Genomic DNA, 19,286 nt, shown 5'->3' with positions numbered 1-19,286 from the left:
TCCCCAGCAGTCATCTCTTTTCCAAGCTCATCAGTCCCAGATTTTTTAATCTCTCCTTGGATGGTAGCTGTTTCTTAACCCCAAACATTTTCATTGACCACCTCTGTACTTTTCTCATTTCTAATGCATCTTTTTTGAGATGGGTTGACCAGAACTGCATGCAGTATTCAAGGTGTGGGGGCACCATGGATTTATACCAGTGATACTCAGACCCTTAGTAGTTCAGAAGCCATATTTGTGATCAGCATTACCCAAAAGAGCCACAGCACTGTGAATTCATTGTTTCACTTACTATAGTACTATATAAGTTGTATTTAAACAGTATGAGGGGAAATATTTAGTGTGTGTATATATTTTTTTCTCACAGCAAAATGACTGACCAAGTATTTTATCAACTACAATTGGTTAATAACATAATAAAAGCATCCTGATTAGTTAATAACTTAGGTCAATAATTAAATCACACGGTGTTTTATCTATTGTGCTGCAAATAGCCGCAGGAAACACATTAAAGAACATCTTGTGGCTTGTGAGCCTGTCTCAATATCACCTATATATACGATGATATTATGATATCTTCCGTCTTAGTATCTATCCCTTTCCTAATGGTTCCTCACATTCTGTTAGCATTTTTGACTACCACTGCATACAGAGCAGATGTTTTCAGAGAACTATCCATAATGACCCCCATCATTTGTATGTATAATTGGAATTATGCAGTACTCTGCCTTTATCAACATTGAATTTCATCTGCCATTTTGTTGCCCAGTCACCCAGTTTTGTGAGATCCCTTGTAACTCTTATTTTGTGAACTTCACCTTCTGTTCAAGGAAAGGAACTGACTTTAGAGGGCAGTAGTTATGCCTCTGTGGGTGGCATGCAAAGGTTAGTATGAGTCTGGCTCATGCTTTACCTTACTCCCGCTGCCCTCAGATCAAAATTATAAGAGCTGTGGCAGATCCACCTGTGTCATACTAGAAAGCTAAGACCCAAGAGTGAGAACTCTGATTACCTGGTATTTTCAGAGAAGCAGAATTGCAGGTAAATAATTTTCTCTTGCTCTCTTATGCAGCTTCCAGTGATTGTACTCTTAGGTTTTTTGTTGTTAAAAAAACTGCATTCACAAAAATTGAGTCCACAAATTTTGGACAGAATAAGTTTAATAGATTTTTTTTTCCTACTGTACGTTAATTTCAACAAGTAACTTTTGGAAATTTCAAAGTACTCTTCATTTTTGTTCTGATGCAGCTTCCAGGTGGGAGTCTCCCTCAATACGTGAAGACATGCAGCCAGAAATATGGATTGCACAGGAACTGCGGCGTATTGGAGATGAGTTTAATGCTTCCTATTGCCCAAGAAGGGTAACTTTATTTTTTATTTATTTATTTTTTTAAATTTTCTGTTTCCTTACATGCAAACTTTGAAAGGGAAAGGTTTATAACTTCTGGAAATATGTCTTGTTGCAAATGTTTCATGTTCCCAAATGTACAGAGATGTGCATAACATACACGTTTGTGTATATGCGGGTAATACTTACCTTAAGGTAAGTCTTGACTCCATAGTGAAGGTTATTTTGAATTTTTCACATCTGATGAAGTGAGCTGTAGCTCACGAAAGCTCATGCTCAAATAAATTGGTTAGTCTCTAAGGTGCCACAAGTCCTCCTTTTCTTTTCACTTAAAACTAGGATTCAGCCTCTTCTCTGTGAAGTATACAGTGTATCTTCCCCTAATTTAAAGTACCCAGAGCCATCAAAATGCTTTCAAACATGTGTAAGTGCTTTGCTGGATCAAGACTATAATCTGGGAGTTAAAATTGTGTGTGGGGAGGGAGGCGTTTAGGCTTTTCAGGTGAATCTGCAAATTTAGTTTGAGTTAAAACTGGGCATTTTAAGAAACTTGCTCTGGTGACTCTTGCTTTACTTTTACTCATTTATCTAAAACACCACTGCTCCCACAAACCCCAAACTATGCACATACCATAGGCTGAGAATCTCTCAGACAGAGATTGCTTTTCATATTTTTAAAATAATGCAACAGTTTTTGTTTCTGTGTTGTGATGTGGCTGGAGAAATATTTTAGATGCTGAATGGATGATCCAGCACCATCATATTTAATTTAAAGATATCTCTTGTTACTTCTCCTTCATGTCCCCCCTCACAGCCAGTTGCCCCCAAGGTTGCCCCAAATGCTGCTCCTCATTCCCCAGGCACATTCTTGCTCCTCCTCTGCTCTTATGAGGGGTGGGCAGCCATATGTGGGATGCCTGTGGGGCAAACAGCCAGGGTGTGGGAACATGGGTGGTGAGTGGAGAGATGTAGGGACTGAGATGGAACAGTTCCGAGTTAGTTGGTTACCTCAGTGCTGAGGTGGCAGTCCTTGGACTTTCGTCACTGCTCCCTTGGCACCCCAGCACAGCCCTGCTCTGACCTAGGCACCCTCTACAGACATGTGCTTCCCTGCACACAACTCTGCTCTCCTTCTGCAGTGTGTTTTGAAACTTTTCTTATCTTATTTTTCAGTCTTAAAATATACTGGTACTATTTTTAAAATAGCATATAAAATTGTAATGCTGTAAAATTCTGCCTTTATGTATATGAGGCAAAGTGGATAGAATTGAAATTACAAATTAATCCTAAAACTAAGCTAACAATTGTTTTTTAGAAGGAATTAAGTCAAAAAGTGATTGAGTCAGCTTTACAATATTTATTCTAAACGGCTTGCATGTTTATACATGCAATTTCTAGCCATTAACTTGTCCTTCCTCTCTTTTGAGAGGAGAACGACACCAAGCACAAGTGTCGCTAGGTCATAATCATAAAGTTTAAGGCCAGCAGGGACCACCAGATCATTAAGCTGACCTGTATATCACAGGTCACTAACATCGCCCAGTAACCCCCATGCTAAACCCAACAAGCATAATTAGACCAAAGTGTTACAGCCCTCAGCAGACTAACCTGCTGTGTGCCACAGGCTGAGAACAGCGGAGACAGGTGCACCAGTACCCAAGGTCCCTATCGATTAAGTGAGAGATGAGACGTTAACTGCTTGGATTTTTAACTGACTTCCATGAATGGTAAGTCAGTGACACGAGATTATTCTTTTTTTTTTTTTTTTTTAATAGAATCCATACAGTACTTGTCCTTGACTTTCATTTTGGGGGCTTTCAACTGTCTCAATCTCAGTGCAACCTGTTCTTCTCCCAAGCTGCTTCTTGACCCCATCGGCCCTCTTCACTGTTATCTCTTCTGTGTCATCTAGTTCTCTGTACCCTATTATTTCTCTCCTGATGTTGCTAATACTTTGTGTGAGGTACTGAGTTTAGCAGCATATACTACAGCTGCATTAACATAGTCTGAAGAAAAATCTTTTCCTAAGTATTTTAATTTGTTTTTCTTTTATTTTTGTTAATGGAACAAGCTGACAGAAAAGGCTGGCTTGCTTGCTTGCTTGCTTATTTCCTGGATGATCCTATCACTGTTGGGGAAGGGAGATTCCTCCTTTCCCTAAGTCATTTTTACATAAAAGAGCTAATGGAGTCCTAGATCCACCCACTGGAGAATTCTACCTGGCACAAGGGAAGTTACATGTGATATTCTGTGACGTGTTGTCTGATGCTCTCATTTTTCTTTGAGATTTATGCACTGGTGGAATGTGTTTTGAAGTCGTTGCTGTTGACTTCTTTTCACTATAGGTTTCCTACATCTCACTGGATATAGTGCTACATTATATAATACTTCTCCTTTGATTGTTGTTAGAATCAGATCTTGAACAAGAACATTCACAGGATGCATTCATGCTACACTGTTTGTCATCCTATCTTCTGGCTTCCCATAAAACTTATTGTTTGGTCCCCACAGTATGAATTCAACACTGTTTTGAAAATTTAGCCAAAACAATTAAATAGAAATATTGTTCAAAGGTAGTTGACTCAAGGCTGATGTCCTAATTGTGCGTGGTAAATACATTATATTCATTTTTATGGTATGACATAAGCTGTACTGTACAATGAGCTAGAATCGGACTTCCAAGTTTAACTCATGGTTAAAAACACATAGTAAAGAGTTTTTTAACTTGCAAACTAGAAAAGCTGTATTTCCTGTACATGCCAAACTTTTCACAGACAGTGAAGGCATTAATATAAATGAACATAAAAATGATTCTTCTAGTGGTCCAGCTGTATGGATTCAAATGAAACAGGTTCTTAGCGCTGGAGCTAAAAGTTCATATTTGGGAAAACAATATCTGAAATAGATATTTTGACATTGAAGGATTCATAGGTAATGATTGAATACCATGAAAATGTAAAACTCCTTTTTATATGCAATCTTGTTTTAGCCATATTGGTTCTGGCATATTAGAGAGACCAGATGGGTGAGGGAATATCATTTATTGGACCAACTTCTGTTGATGAAAGACAAGCTTTTGAGCTTACAGAGGACCTGAAGAGCTCTCTGTAAGTTTGAAAGCCTGTGTGTCTCACCCACAGAAGTTGGTCCAATAAAATGTATTACCTCACCCACCTGGTCTCTCGAAAACTCCATTTTGACAGTTGTGACCATTAGAAACTGGTTTATATATATAATTCACTAAGATATTGAAATTAAAAATGATGCTGTGCAAATGTCTGTCTTAGGGCAGGTCTACACTACAGGGCTCAGTCGACCTAAGTTACACAACTCCAGCTACGTCAATAACATAACTGGAATCAACGTACCTTAGGCCAACTTATTACGGTGTCTACACTGCGCTGGTTTGACGGGAGGAACTCTCCTGTCGACTTACCTTATGCTTCTCGTTGTGGTGGAGGGCCAGAGTCAGCAGGAGAGCGATCGGTGGTCAATTTAGCGGGATCGACCCCCTGGTGGATTGATCGCCGTGCGTCTATCCCCCAGTAAGTGGAGACAAGCCCTTAGTCTAAGCAAACTTCCTGGGGCAGTGTGATCTAGTGGATTGGTCCCTATACTAGGAAATAGGACGCATGGGTTTCATTCTCTGCTACTGCTCTTGAAAACACTTCATGACTGTTCCTGTTTCGCCATCAGTAGAATGGGGACTATAACACTTAGCTTCGTTTGTAAACCACTTTGAGAAATATGTATGAAAAAAGTTATATTAAACTCTTGCTCTGATTAATTCAGATGGATTGATTTTAAATCACCAGTTTTAATCAGGATTTCAGTTGGCAAACGGGAAACATTAAAATTAATCTTATTTTTCATTTGTGCTTTTTATTAGTTTTCCTATAGAAAGGCTGATTCATGCTCGTTGGTAACCATTAAAACATGCTGATTTGCAACTAAATATATCCTTTACACTAAATCTGGTTTGTTTTTGCTAACCAGGAGATATACTACAGCTATATGCATTTATTTAAGCAATTGTATAGTTTAATATATATTTATTGTGGTTATTAATTTTTACATTTATGTTAAAAAATTTACTAGATTTTTACACATAATCTGTGTCAAATTGCAGTTGGATGGAAATTGGAATTAAATTAACACTGGGCAGACCCCTGCATTCTAAAATTGCTAACGTAGTTACAACTAATACAAATGTGCCGCATAGGTAAGCGGGGGAAGTGAGTTCATCAAACCCTGTTTTGCATTTGAAACGAGCTGATTAAACTACGTATTATCTGTGGGGAGTGAATGGAACTGATAGTTTCTGGTTACTGTGCCCTTCGAGGTTTCAGAACTAGTAGATCTTATCCTCACGAACCTTGGTTTTTATTCAGAGATTTGAAGAGGAAAATGAGCTTTCCTGCTTTTTCAACCCCCAGTTGGTTTCTCAACTTTGCACAAGTCCTTGAACTGAACTAGGAGAGTAGAATGAAATGACGAAAATAGTCTGACAAACACTGGTTTAGCACCAACCTGCTCACTGGTTTCTAAAACGAGGGTGGCAAATATGTAGTGTTTGAATGTTCTAATTGATTGTTAATTATTTTAAGATATAGGTTGTCATAATTGCTAATTTTAATTTAAAATAGGTTTGCAAACAAAGAAAAATATACTAAAATTTGATTTTAAAAGTGGGGTTTTTATTTAATTTTTTTTATCCACCCTGGCTGAATCTCTTTTTGTGTAATAAGTTGAACGTGGTAACAGTTTGACAAGTCACCTGACACCAAAGATAAAACACTCCTTAATCCATAGGGCTTCTAGAGGGTAATGGATGTTATTGGTCTGTGTAAAGATAGTATAATTATCCTGTGGTATTTCAACTAGACCCATTCTCAGTCATGTGCTAACTGCATTTTGAAGGAACAGAATAGTACATTGTGTGGGTTATTGCAAAAGGTTTTCTTCTATAGGGGCTTGTGTTCAAATCTGTGTAAAGTCACAAGATTTTAATAGACTTGAGCACATTTTAATACCCATAGGCAGTCTGTTCAAGAGAAAATCAGAATTGAAATAAAAAGGTTGTGGCAGGTACTGGAAATTTATATAATTTATGTAATTTTCAATCCCACTTTTTATACATCCTAACAGTCGGTTTGCTCTTTGGCTGTTGCTGTGCCATGGGCATGTCTTTTTCTTAAGCTGACCACAGTAATGCTCTGGCCTCTTTCCTGAATGGTTACTTAAATTGGTTAGTTAAATTCTAAATTAACAGTTAGTACTTGTAGTTCAAATTATTCCTTCTATTTGTTAACACTGAAATTAATCTGCTGCTGTTTTCCTCATTCACCTGCAAGTGATAACTGAGATGGCTGTGATGACTCTGCTTTTAGAGATTGAGATGTTTGGTCATATCACAAGTTTTAAGATGTGCTTTTATCCAAGGTTTGTAAAAATTACCAATCCCAAGGTAAAGGAGTGAAAAATTGATAAAGCATTCCCTCCCAAAATCTATTAAATGGTAGTATTCAGGTTGTGAGTGTACCATGGATTTCTAGATAGGCAATATATTTTCTGTCTTATCTATCTATCCCTTTCTTAAGGACTCCCAACGTTCTGTTTGCTTTTTTGACTGCTACTGCACATTGAGAGGATGTTTTCAGAGAACTATCCACAATGACTCCAGCATCTTTCTTGAGTGGTAACAGCTAATTTAGACCTCATCATTTTATATGTATAGTTGACATTGTTTTCCCATGTGCATTACTTTGCATTTATCAACACTGAATTTCATCAGCCATTTTGATGCCCAGTCACCCAGTTTTCAGAGATCGTTTTGTAGCTCTTCGCAGTCTGCCTGGGACTTAACTGTCTTGAGTGGTTTTGTATCATCCGCAGATTTTGCCACCTCACTGTTTACTCCTTTTTCCAGATCATTTATGAATATGTTGAATAGGACTGGTTCCGGTACAGACCCCGGGGGGACACCACTATTCACCTCTCTACATTCTTAAAACTGACCATTTATTCCAAGAGCAAGTAGTAAATTTCCTGCCTTTTCTTTTCTTTTTTTATGTGGGAGCATTTACTACAGAGGATAAAATAGGTGTTGCCAGTCATCTGCAGGGTACTCTGTGGAGTTCTCTTCCTTCCCCGTTGATTAGTAGATTTGTACCTTCTCTTTCCAACAGGATGAAAGCCATGACCAGGGCTTTGCAACTTGCTGGAGATCCAAACAATCCAGCTCATTCCAAAATGCCAGCTACATTTTTAGGAATTTACTCCTTTATTGTATATAGGCTCTACATGGTCAGTAGGGGCACAATTAGTGTTAGATCGCAAGCAGCACAATTCATCTACATTCACTCAAAACAGGAAGGCACTTAGTCCATCACAGTTGCTGTTTGACCATAGGAGACTTCTTCAGTGCTCATCAAGGATTCCTGCAATTTGCAACAGATCCTCAGCATTTTCAGTGTTCCATTTTTCTCTTTGGCCTAACACTAGCACTGAGAGGTTGTTCAAAGATCATGATGGTGGTGCCTGCAGCTATCCATTAAACCATCTCTCCATTCTTCTTTACCTGGATAATTGGCAGCTTGTGGCTTTTAAGGAGTGAGTCAGCTTTGTTAGCAGTTCTAGCAGTAGTGTTTCCTCTGTCTCAACAAGACAGACTTGATAAACCAAAACAAAAGCAGGCTCATCTGGGGGGCTCTTTTGGATATCATCAGGCTCAGGGAGATGCAGACCCAGTTAACAGAAGTCATGACCTGGCTCACAGAACTGTTGCCATAAGCCAGGAGGTTCTCCTGTCCTCTCCTGTGAACTTCCCTGACTCAGTTCTCCCCCACTCAGCAGAACTTCATGTGTCTGTTCTTCTCAGAAGTCCTCCTGGTGGTGGCAGCTCTCCAGGGAATTTATTGGAAGGTATGCCCTTGCAAGAGTCACATCACCACCAATGTCAGACTCAAGGTGGGGAGCAGGTCTCCTATGCAGAAATGCCCAGGAAATGTGGTCCAGACAGGACCACATCAAGATCCTTGGCTTCTGAGCAGCAAGCTTAGCCTTGTTCCAGTTCAAGGACATGGTCTCTGACTCTGGTGTGGTGGCTTCTGATCTGTAACTAAAGGGGAGAACTTCAGCCAGAGAGGAGAGGGTTCTTTTAGAAGGGGTGGAGAAGCATGTTAGAACTTAGCAGCCATGCAGGTAGCAGGCCGTACAGGAGATGTACGGGTGGACTGGTGGGTCACCAAGGCATCTGTTATAGTGAGCAGTCTCTGAACAGGACAGCCATCCTCTCACGTTGCTCGATCTGGGGGAGGATTGAAGTGCATCTCCTTTGCCTGTCAACAGAATCGCAAGCTGAAAAGTCCCAGCATGCAGAGAAGGCATATTTCAGCAATCTGTGATACTAGGGCTCATGTTGCAGGATTCTGCCCCTTAGGGTATCTCTACACTGCAGTTAAACACCCGCAGCTGGCCTTTCTCAGCTAACTTGGGCTTGGGCTGCAAAACTGCAGTGCAGATGTCTGGGGTCCCAGAGCCCAGGCTAGAGCCCAGCAGTGGACGTGTACACTGCAGTTTTATAGCCTAAGCCCGAGTCAGCTGACGCGGGCCAGCCACGGGTATTTTACTGCAGTGTAGAGAGACCCTTAGTGACCAGAATTTTCAGGTTAGCAGAACTGATTTGGTAAAGTCTGTGTAGGTTGTCCCTCCTTGGAACCTCAGTGCTGTATTTTTCACTTGGAACCTCTAGCCTCTGTGTTTTCATTTTGGTTCTCAGCCAAGTGGCTTTTCTAGGGGCTGTTACCTGTGCATGGAGAGCAGGTGAGCTGGCAGCCTTCTCCTGCCACTACCTCTTTCTGGTTTCCACAGTGATAAAGTATCTGACGGGTTCTCAGTTTTTGATTCCCCATTATTAATCAGTGTCTTTTCCTTTAGTTGGCATCAGATAAGGAAAGGGTTTGATGTTCCCCTAGTGATTTAAGTTATACCTACATAGAATCAAGGAGTTTGGGGGTCACAGAAAAAGGCAGTTTGCCACCATCCTAGATAGATTTCCATATGTATTAAGGAATCATATGCAGGGGGGTCTCCCATGCCCCATAGGCATTAGAGGTCACTCCTTGTATCGAGAACACCAACTGAGCACAGAGAAAATCTGCCTCATAGAGAATGATCTTTTGGTAATGCATACAAATCTTCATACGCCATTCTTGTGTGGATGTCAGAACTTCCTCACATCCAACTTTCAAGGACAGGGTCTTGAGTGCTGTCGTGCAGGGATCCTCTGTCCAGGCCTCCAGTTAGCCAGGCCTTGGCACTGGGTATTGCTAGATGGTGTCTAGTTTGAGGCTTCCAGTCATAAAGGACAATCTGATCTTATCTGTAAGCAGCCTGAAATCCTATTTTCTGCATTGTTCTCATTTTAGATTGTGATTAGAAGATTGCATCCTGCAAGGGAAGTTGACTGTTTAGCAAAGATGGGTTGCTAACTGAAGAGATATAGACATCAGCTATAGTGATGGAGGAGCAGCAACCCAGAATCCAAAGTGTTGTAACCCTTTCTAGAAGGAAAATTTATAGGCAAGGCCAAAATTCCCATTTTAACAACCCTCACCACTGAACAGGAGTCTTCAGAGCATAGAAGAGACTAGTCTAGTTATTTGAACTCTGCAGCTGTTGATTCTCATGCACTTTTTTGTTTCAAGGCCTAGATACTGCTTCTATCTTAAGATACTTCTTTTAAAACTTCTGTTTTGTTTTCCTCCTTTTCAGCTCCTTACAGTAGCCAACTTTAATGCTTTATACAAATTAAAGAAAATTTAAGACACTTGTTGTAAACTTTTATGTGATGTGTGGGTGTATGCAGCATTGTATCCATGCTGGTCCTTGGATTTTAGAGACAAGGGTGAGGTAATACCTCTTGTTGGACCAGCTTTTGTTGATGAAAGAGACAAGCTTGCAAACTACACAAAGCTCTTCAGGTTTGTGAGAGTGTAGTCACTAGTAATTTTTCTTGGTCCATTTTAAAATGGAGATGAGTAAAATTGGTTCATGTTTTCATTTCTATAATGCTTTATTTAAAGTGTGGTCTGTAGGAGCCTTGGAGGTGGTATGTGGGGCACTCTGCATAAACATTAGTGCTGTGTCTCATCAAATTGAGGGCTTTAGGAGCACATGAATGTGTCTGCTCATGGTTCTCTAAACTTATTGGCACTGACATCAGTGGATTATCTCCTCCTAAATATTGCCACAGTTGTTGTTTTGCATGTTGCAGCCTTTTTTGTTACTGTAGGAAGAAATGTAATTGTTTTTCAGTGGTTGAGTCATTAAGCCCTTTGTTTTCTTTGAGGAGGAGTGTCTGGGAAATTACAACTTAAACATGCAGTTTTATGCATAGAGTGCTCAACTCAGTCTCTGTTGACATCTGAAAGCCAGCATAGTATGTTTTATAGATTTAAAAGTTTTATATATGTTCTAATAACCTAGCAAATGGGTCTGAAATTGACAATAACCATTGAACAGGGCTGATTGCAATATTGCTGTCAAATAAAAAAAGTTTGTTTTTTTGTTGTTGCTTCGGGGGGAGGAATAAAATGTCACCACCAGACATGGCAATACCACAGATTTTGACTGCAGTTTAATTTGTCATTGAATGGTTTTGGAGGGATGATCGAATGTTTTTATTTTGTATAAAATTGAGAAGCAAATTGAGGGATATTAAACATTCTTAAGGGTGAAAAAAGTATGAAGCTATGTAGTGAGGTTAGAAAGAGGGGACTGAGTTAACTATTAGTGCAAAAATAGCACTCAGACAAGTGTAAATGGTCAGACAGGTGAGTGCAGCAATGCACAGTGGCTCAGAACTTTATTCCTTGCATTTTCTGTTAGGCAAAATGCTGTTCACATTGCCCGTTCATGTATAGTGGACAAAAGGGACTGACTCTGTGATTGCCATCTGCCAGTATGCTGCAGAGCATGGAGAAGCAAAGTGCAGGACACCGCCCCCCCCCCCCACACACACACATTGTTGCGTGCTGGGTGGGTGGGTGAGATCACTGTCTTGCCTTGCTTGGATGGGGAATGGCAGTAAGAGTGAATGCCCCTTTCTGTGAGGAGAGAGAGTTGAGGGGAGGAAGAGAAGCGAGGAGTTCCCCTTCTAAGTAGATAGGCATGTAGGGGAAAGGAAAGAGCAGCTCTTCATGCCATGCCAGTTATACTTGGCTGGAGCTGGAGCTTCAACTGTACCATGTGATCCATTTGTTTCCTCCTTACCCTCTGTCCATAGCTTCGTTTCAAGCTATTCTTTTATACTTCGTAGCTGGCGGGGTGGGAGGACAACCAGAGAACCGCTACCCAAGATCATATGGAAGACTGAACCCTGCTGGGAAACCATGGACTTCTCTGGGTGGGCTCAAGTGGGATGTGTTTGGCATTTTGCTCCTAGCTAATAGTTTTAGTCCTCTGGTGAGTGTTCAGAGTCCTAGTCCATGTTTCTTTGAGTTCGATGTGCTGCAGTGAAAAGCAAGCAGTTTTTGTGTTCTCATTGGAACTTGCTCTCCCCAAACCTCATCCCCCATCCCTGTCTGCGAACAGTCTGGATGTGCTGACCTTCAGGGCATGTCTACACTTGCCATTTAAAGTGCAAAAAAGTCCCATTTTTGCACAAAAACCATGGGAGCATCTAAACTTGCCAACGACTTTTTGCGGTGAAATTCAGAAGTTTCACCGCAAACAGAAAACCACCTCCACAAGAGGCGTACAGTTCTTAACGCTGATCCTTTTGCGGTGATGTGCAAGTGAAGACACGTTCTTCCTGTTTACAGAACTTTTAGCCTCTGGAGTATATCCCACAGTGCCTTGGTGACCACTCTGGCCAGCAACTCTGCTGCTCTGATTCCAGGTAAACAGACATCCGCTCCTTCCCTGTAAAGCCCCAGGAACTTTGAAACTCCCCTTCCTGTTTTCTTGGCAAGTGCTCACGTATCATCCGGCTAGGTGATGATGCGTGCTCCATGGAACAAATGATCTGCTGCTTGGAGCAAAGCTGAGCTCCTTGAGCTGATCAGTGTTTGGGCAGAGGGGGCTGTGCAGGGACCCAGGATACCCCGCGATCACCGCCCCCCCCACCCGCCTTCACGCAAGACCTATCCTCAAAAGGGAGAGAGCTGCACTGTGATATAGCTGCCCCCAGGGCTCAGCGATGGAAGTGCTGTGAATGTGATCACAATCTGAGGCCTGTGGAAGTGAGTGAGCACACAAACCAGCACTTTTTTTTTACCGGTTCCCTATCGCTGGTGTAACTGACAGCACAAAAACTCTGCAAGTGTAGACATAGCCTCAGTGTGCTATGGGAAGCTTCTCCATCGACTGGGGCCTGAATGGGACTGAGGTGGGGAGCGGGGGTAGGGAGTTCTCTCATAAGTTTTTTTTTTGGGGGGGGAGGGGCGCTGTTGGTTAGGTTCTGTTAGTTTCAGCTGAAATGTGGTTGTGTGTGTTTGTGATTGCTGTCAGGTACTCTGTGCTAAAGAGGCACCTTCTTTTATACTGCTGTAAATTAATACAAATTATTGTTCTTTTACTCTGTTGCCTGGGGCCCTAGGCACAGACTGGAGCCTCACGGGGCTAAAATATATGAAGGGATCTTGTGTGATATTTTTTCTTGTGTACTGATTCCAGGAGAGAGAGAGAGAATGCATGTTCTATAAGGCAGTGGTTCTCAACCAGGGGTACGCATACCTCTGAGGTTAGTCATACGTCTTCCAGGGGGTACATCAACTCGTCTAGAGATTTGCCTGTTTTACAACAAGCTACATAAAAAGCATTATCTAAGTCAGTACAAACTAAAATTCCATACAGACGCTGCTTTGTTTATACTGCTCGACAGACTGTGCACTGAAATGTAAGTACGATATTTATATTCCAATTGATTTATTTTATAATTACATGGTAAAATATGAGACACAGCAATTTTTCAGTAATAGTGTGCAGTGACACTTGTATTTTTATGTCTGATTTTATAAGCAAGTAGATCTTAAGTGAGGTGTAACTTGGGGATTGGGAAGACAAATCAGATTCCTGAAATGGGTACAATAATCTGGAAAGGTTGAGAGCCACTGGTATAAGGCAACTGGGAGTTGCACCCAGGGCTGCACCTAGGGGGGTGCAGGTTCTGGGACAAACCCCCCCGCCCCGCCTCTTCCCCCAAGCCCTTGCCCTGCTCCCTTCACATTACTATAGCTGAGATGAGATCTGGTGAATACAGTCATGTATGTTGCTCACTCTTTTCTATATCATGGCTTGCGATAGAAGCAATTCAGAATTCCGTGGAAAGAGGATAGTACTAAACCCTAGTTGCTTCAAAAGAGATAGTTATGACTTACATTTTTTGTTCATCTTTGTTAGGTCCTGTACAGCTCATGATATAAAGACATAAGGGTTCCCACAATCTGAGTCACATGAGCTTAGGGTGCCACTGGAAAGTCAGTGACAGTAAAAAGCAGATATGAGCATCCAGTGTAGAATAGGATCAAAATAGAACATAGCTGAGTCAAGTCTATGCATTTCCTACAAATCTCTTAACGATGTCTTGGACTGGACTTTTTAAAAGTAGTCTTATGCCCCCTCCCCCTGCCCTTTCTTACTGTATTTAGCCTGATTATTTTAACCTTAGAAATATGCTAATAGTTTGACAGTGACATCAACAGTTTCTGTAAAAGATCAACCCAACAGACTCAAGCCGTAAGGGTAGTCCAACAGAAGGATATAAAAGGTAATTGGGCCCTCAGGCCTAAATACCATTCCTCAGCCAGAGTTCTGTCCTCCTGTCCATATCTCACTGGGGCCCAGCTATGCTGTCCACTCCACATGAGCATTTGTCCCATGCCTCTACTTGCAACTTGCTGCTCTGTGTCCTCAGTCAGCAACGTGCTGCTTCCCTGTCTGTGTCTCAGCTTTTCATTCCCAGCTCTCAGGCTGTCTGGCCTTGCCACTGCTTCCAGCCTGCTGTTCCTGCTCTTGCGTAAGTTGGGGCTTCCCACCCAAGTCTGATTGCTTCTGACATCAGGATTGTACTTCCTTTTTCCTGGTCTGTAGGGATTTTGGAGTTCTGCAGTAGCTGATGTTAGACTGGATAACACAGTGGCCTCTGCTGGTTAGTTCCATTTCCACCATCTCATTTGGGGTGGGAGGAAGTATCCAGTGATGAGCCAGCAGGTTCACTTCAGTATGACTTGTTCATTGCTGTTAATATTGCTCGACCCAGTAGGAAGGAAACCCCTCCCAATGCCTCCTCTTTGCTACAGGCCTGTGCTTAAATTTCTGACTATCCATTCTCCTGATGTTTTTCCTTCTATATCGTTAACTTTTCTCCCCCAGCCCCTCCCCCAGTAGTTGGATATCTGCCACCCTAAATGTTCTATTGCAGGAGCTCATGAACAAAAGTTGGGAATCCTGCAATGATGTCGGCTTCAGCATGATGTCCTGTTTGCCAGCATGTTACTTTGCTTAGCCTAGGAGAGCAATAGATTGTGATTTGACCAGCTGTAAATGACTGCATGTTAAAGAACAGAACAAGGAATGAAAGGCATTGGCATAATAACTTTTAAAAAATGACAGGTCACTCCTCTCTGTAGGAATCCTCTTACAGCAGCCACTGTTCCTGTGCCTAGGTATTGCTGCTCATGTGGTCTGTAAGGTCAGACATTGCTTGTAGACCATCTGAGAGAGCGCCAGAGCTTAGCAGTGACTGCGAATGCCGTTTCCAATGGTGGATGTGGAGATGGTTCACTTCATCATTCATACCTGGAAACTGAGCAGAATGCATAGCTAAACGTTGTAACAATGTCTTTGAAGGAGCAGCTTGCTGTCAAGGTCTGTTTGTTTCCTACACACCTGCTTCCCTGGATTGAACTCCTGTGGATTGTTTTCATTTGGGTATTTTGGCATAAGTGGAATGAAATTCCAGACTCTTGCCTGGCTAATTATTTCATGTCAGTTAGATTAAGGTAGATTGACTCCTTGGAAAACTGCATTTTCTAAGGATTATTATTATTCTGGTTAGTTATGCTGATAGGGTGCATATGCATGTAAGTGGGATTGAACCCTTTCACTGCTGGGTTACTGCCTCTGACCTCCTCTCACCCCATCCATCACAGTCCCTTTGCTACCAGTCTCTCTTCTCCATCATTCTTGTTCCCTTGAACATGCCAACCCCCTATGGGTCCCTTCCTTCTCCAGCCCCTGCTACCTTCTTTGGGATTAAGATGCAGAACACCCCTCCCCCCTTCCTTTGCACCCAACTAACTTTTAAGTCTGTGGAACTCCCTCCCCCAGTGTCATTTCAAGTTAGAACTGCATTGGGTGATTTCCCCACCCTGATAAAGATTTTCGGTAAAATGTCTGCATTTTGGCCATTCGTACTTGGGTTTAATGTTAGAAACCTTACCCTATAGCAGCGTCAGCCAACTGAGAGAGCCATTGGAGTGAGTTCTGTCCTAAAACAGTTCACTGGTAGTGGCTTCCGTAGTTGACATCTGTCCAAAGTAAACTGGTTAAAGAGAAGAGGGTCACCTGTTTCTCCTCTCTGTGGGATGTGGTCATAGCTAGCAGGTGTTTCTTCTTTGTTTACACACATTTCCCTTGGCTGAATTATAACTTTCTTTACTCACAATATTTCCGTCTTACTCAGCCTTATTACTTGATACACTTTAATTATTTTGCAGTCCACTACAATTTACTTATATTCTGGGTGTGTCTCATGTTTCTGCTGTTGGTGTTGGAACTTACTTTCTAACACTGGGATTGGCAGAAGAGGCCAACAGTACAGTTATCCCCGGTGACAAAACCCTGTAGTAAAGAGCAAGTTGCCTGTCAGACACCCAGTCCTATTTCCTCCTGTGTGCCTGCTTCCCACTTCCTGATGCTTTTATTTTCCTCCTTAAGTCTTCCCACACGCTGGCTTTTAAAACCAGTAATTCCTCTGGCAGGGAGTGCTGGGTGATCCCTACATCTAAAACTTTTCCTCCACCACTAACCAAATGAACCTGAATGTGTTACCTCAGCTTGTCTACAGAGAGGCCTACGGTCTCTCCCATAGCTGAGACACCGCTGTTGCAGCACAACTGGGGCTGAATGATCCCGATGGCTTTATGTAATCTTGTCCTTACGGGTGGCCTGATGAGAAGGAAATAAAATAGGTCTGTGCCTGTTTAAAAGTTTTATTTCATGCAAATGTTTTGTTTTGCCTTTGAAATACTTCAAAAATTGGGTTTTGTCTTCTCTGTCTTGCTCATATCTTGAGGACCCAGAAATAGATTGAAAGCTTATTCAGCCCTTACTTTAAGAGGCATGGTATTGGGGTGGGATAGTTAGATTAAACTTTTGGTTAAGTTTTGATACCTGTTTCACTCAAAGAACAAAACTGGACAGTTTGAACAAAACTAATTTCCTCTCCAAATTAAGCAGGTTTCACCAACGGCCTTCTTTATAAATCATAAGAAGATAGGACACAGATCTAAGCATTTTTCCTTTACAGATAAACTTCAAACATATCCTCTGTTAATAACAGACAAACACAAGCCCTGTTTGGCATTTGCCAGTTCTAGTTAACAGTCCAGATATTCAACTTCCTGTTCCATGGGGGTCAATTCACTAGGCTGTATTCTAGGAAACTTACTCTTTCTTTTGAGCAGATGTTAAGAAACTGACTTGTATTTATTGTCCCAATTGAAAATAAACCTTAAGTTTATTTCAGTAAACTTATGACAAGTCAGTATTGAAACTGGAGCAAAATCAATTCTGTGTGTAAAAGAACGCATGTTGTGGTTAAGTGTCTCTGCAGGCATTGCATACAGAAAAATGCTTTCCTCCCATCTTGTTACGGAGATACAGAGAGGAAATGCCCTGGCCTTATCGCAATTCCATTATGTCAGGCAAGTTCTCGAGAGCCAGGGTAACAGCTTGGAGAAAACTGCACCAGCTGCTGCAGAGTTTCTTCTCTGTCTGGGGAGATGCTGACTGCCTTGTGTGAATAATTACCGTTAACCTGTCGCAAACCAGTGCTGATCGTAACTGGCCAGAGGCTTCCAGCCAAACAGTTACTTACCCTGCCTGTCAGGCAGAGAGAGGGGGAAGTTTTCATTTTAAAAGGCCATGCCTGTGTCCTTTCACAGCATTTTTGACTTCCTGTGCAGATATTATGATTGTTGTTATTAATAAGGAAATCACTAGCACAGTTTTCAGTTCCTAACAATGAAGCAATTAATCTGATTTTATTGAGAGAGTTGGTTTGTGTGTTGTATTTTTCTATATGTTTAGTCACCCTGGAACAATGTCTTCCAAATTGTGGTCATACGTAACAGAAGTGAGACAACCAATCTGGCAGTGTGTGTGTTTTTGTGTTCGTATTCCATGCCAGCTATTTCATTCGTATCACATCAGCTGCTTGCTTTCCCGATTTGCCACGTGTAAAACTTGCCAATAGTTCAATGTCGTCAAAACGTAACCCAGTAGAACCTCAGAATTACAAACTGGCCAGTCAACCACGCAGCTCATTCGGAACCAGGAGTACGCAGTCAGGTGGCAGCAGCAGAGATGCAAAAAAATCAGCACGGTACTGTGTTAAACAGAAACTACTGAAACAAAGAGAGAGTTTAAAAAAAAAATGTGACAAGGTAAGAAAACCGTTTCTGTGCTTGTTTTGTTTAAATTGAGATGGTGAAAAGGAACATTTTTCTTCTGCATAGTTAAGTTTCAAAGCTGCCTTGAGTCAATGTTCAGCTGTATTAAGTCAATGTAAACTTTTGAAAGAACAACCAGAATGTTTTGTTCAGAATTAGACATTTCAGAGTTACAAACAACCTCCATTCCCGAGGTGTTCCTCGTAACTCTGAGGTTCTACTGTATAACAAACGTGCAGTTTATAATTTTTTTTCCCCTATTTTACATTTTCCCCTTTCAGCTGAAAAGAGCAAAGTTGTTTTTAGATGTCTCTACATGTTACATAGACCTGAGTGTTGACCAAACAGTGTTTACACAGGTGGTCACTTGAGAACAATTGGAGGTTCACTAGTTCATTAGTTCTGGCACAGATTGCCCTTAGCTTTATTTAGCTTCTTTGCTGAATTACACCAAATCACTGGTTTTCTTAAATTACAGCTACTAGATTTTACCCGTTGGGAATCTGAAACATTTTTCAGAGTCAGCTATTTGGACTGTGGCACAATTATACTCTGAGAATACCTTGTTGTTGGTTTTTCCCAATTTTTTTGTTTCATCTGTACCAAATCGCATAAATTACATGCTATTTTTTTATATGTAGCCAATCTTAGAATCAATTCAGTGTCAGTGTATTAAACATGTAACAAGTTTAAATATAATGATCGTTGCTGTGGTTCTAAAGTCAGTGGTCCCCAAACTTCTTATGTCACGTTCCCCTTACCCTTAATGAAATCTGTCTGCGCCCCACCAGGAACAGGGCTGGGAGCGAGGTTGGGGGCCGAGAGCCAGGGCTGGGTTGCTCTCCCTCTGGGGGCTGACCCAGACCCTGCTGCACCCCACCCTCCCAAATGTTCCTCTGTGCTCCCCAGTTTGGGGACCACTGTTCTAAATTAATGTATGCATTCTTACCGTGTTCCTGAAATAGTGAGGAGGAGGAGGAGGAGTCCCTTTCATCTGATATAGGTACTGCAGGTGCAAAGTTAATGTTCCACTGTATCCCACTTAGCAAAATGGAAGCTATATCTGACCACAGTTTTCAAACAAAAAGACCCAGTTACCTTGTTAACCTCAATATCCTCTTTGAGTTCTCTATTAAACCATGATTAACTTGCTTTTGAAATCCCTACAATGGTTTGGGAAGAATTTATTGAATTACCAAAGGAAACAATGACCTATCAAATGACTACCTTGCTCCTCTTAAAAAAAAATAAAAAATAAA

General features: G+C 41.4%; 1 protein-coding gene and 1 long non-coding RNA gene across 18 annotated transcripts in view; one reads left to right on the top strand and one right to left on the bottom strand.

The window, feature by feature from the left end:
• Positions 1–19,286, bottom strand: part of LOC125633257 (uncharacterized) — a 317,997-nt gene that overhangs the window by 41,109 nt on the left and 257,602 nt on the right. Inside the window, exon 8 of one of the 3 annotated variants that reach the window (XR_007355549.2) lies at positions 13,304–15,158. The exons of the other annotated variants lie outside the window; for them this stretch is intronic. This is a non-coding gene — a long non-coding RNA (uncharacterized LOC125633257). Of the gene's footprint in view, positions 1–13,303; positions 15,159–19,286 lie in introns of those variants that run through there. 3 annotated transcript variants of the gene reach the window in all.
• BCL2L11 (BCL2 like 11) overlaps positions 1–19,286 on the top strand; it is a 50,812-nt gene that overhangs the window by 26,201 nt on the left and 5,325 nt on the right. For 13 of the 15 annotated variants that reach the window (XR_007355546.2, XM_075127317.1, XM_048842297.2 and 10 more), the window contains one exon: positions 1,249–1,361. Coding sequence is in view for 14 of the 15 variants with exons in the window: in XM_075127317.1 (XP_074983418.1) it covers positions 1,249–1,361 (113 nt within the window). In the remaining variant the exon portion in view is untranslated. Of the gene's footprint in view, positions 1–1,248; positions 1,362–2,972; positions 3,076–9,777; positions 12,741–19,286 lie in introns of those variants that run through there. The other 2 variants (XM_048842286.2, XM_075127315.1) reach the window with 2 other exon arrangements.

The sequence above is a fragment of the Caretta caretta genome, chromosome 3 (assembly GCF_965140235.1).
Source record: "Caretta caretta isolate rCarCar2 chromosome 3, rCarCar1.hap1, whole genome shotgun sequence".
Classification (NCBI taxonomy): Eukaryota; Metazoa; Chordata; order Testudines; family Cheloniidae; genus Caretta; species Caretta caretta.
Note: the sequence above shows the minus strand (reverse complement) of the source record. Positions and strands in the feature narration are given on the sequence as shown.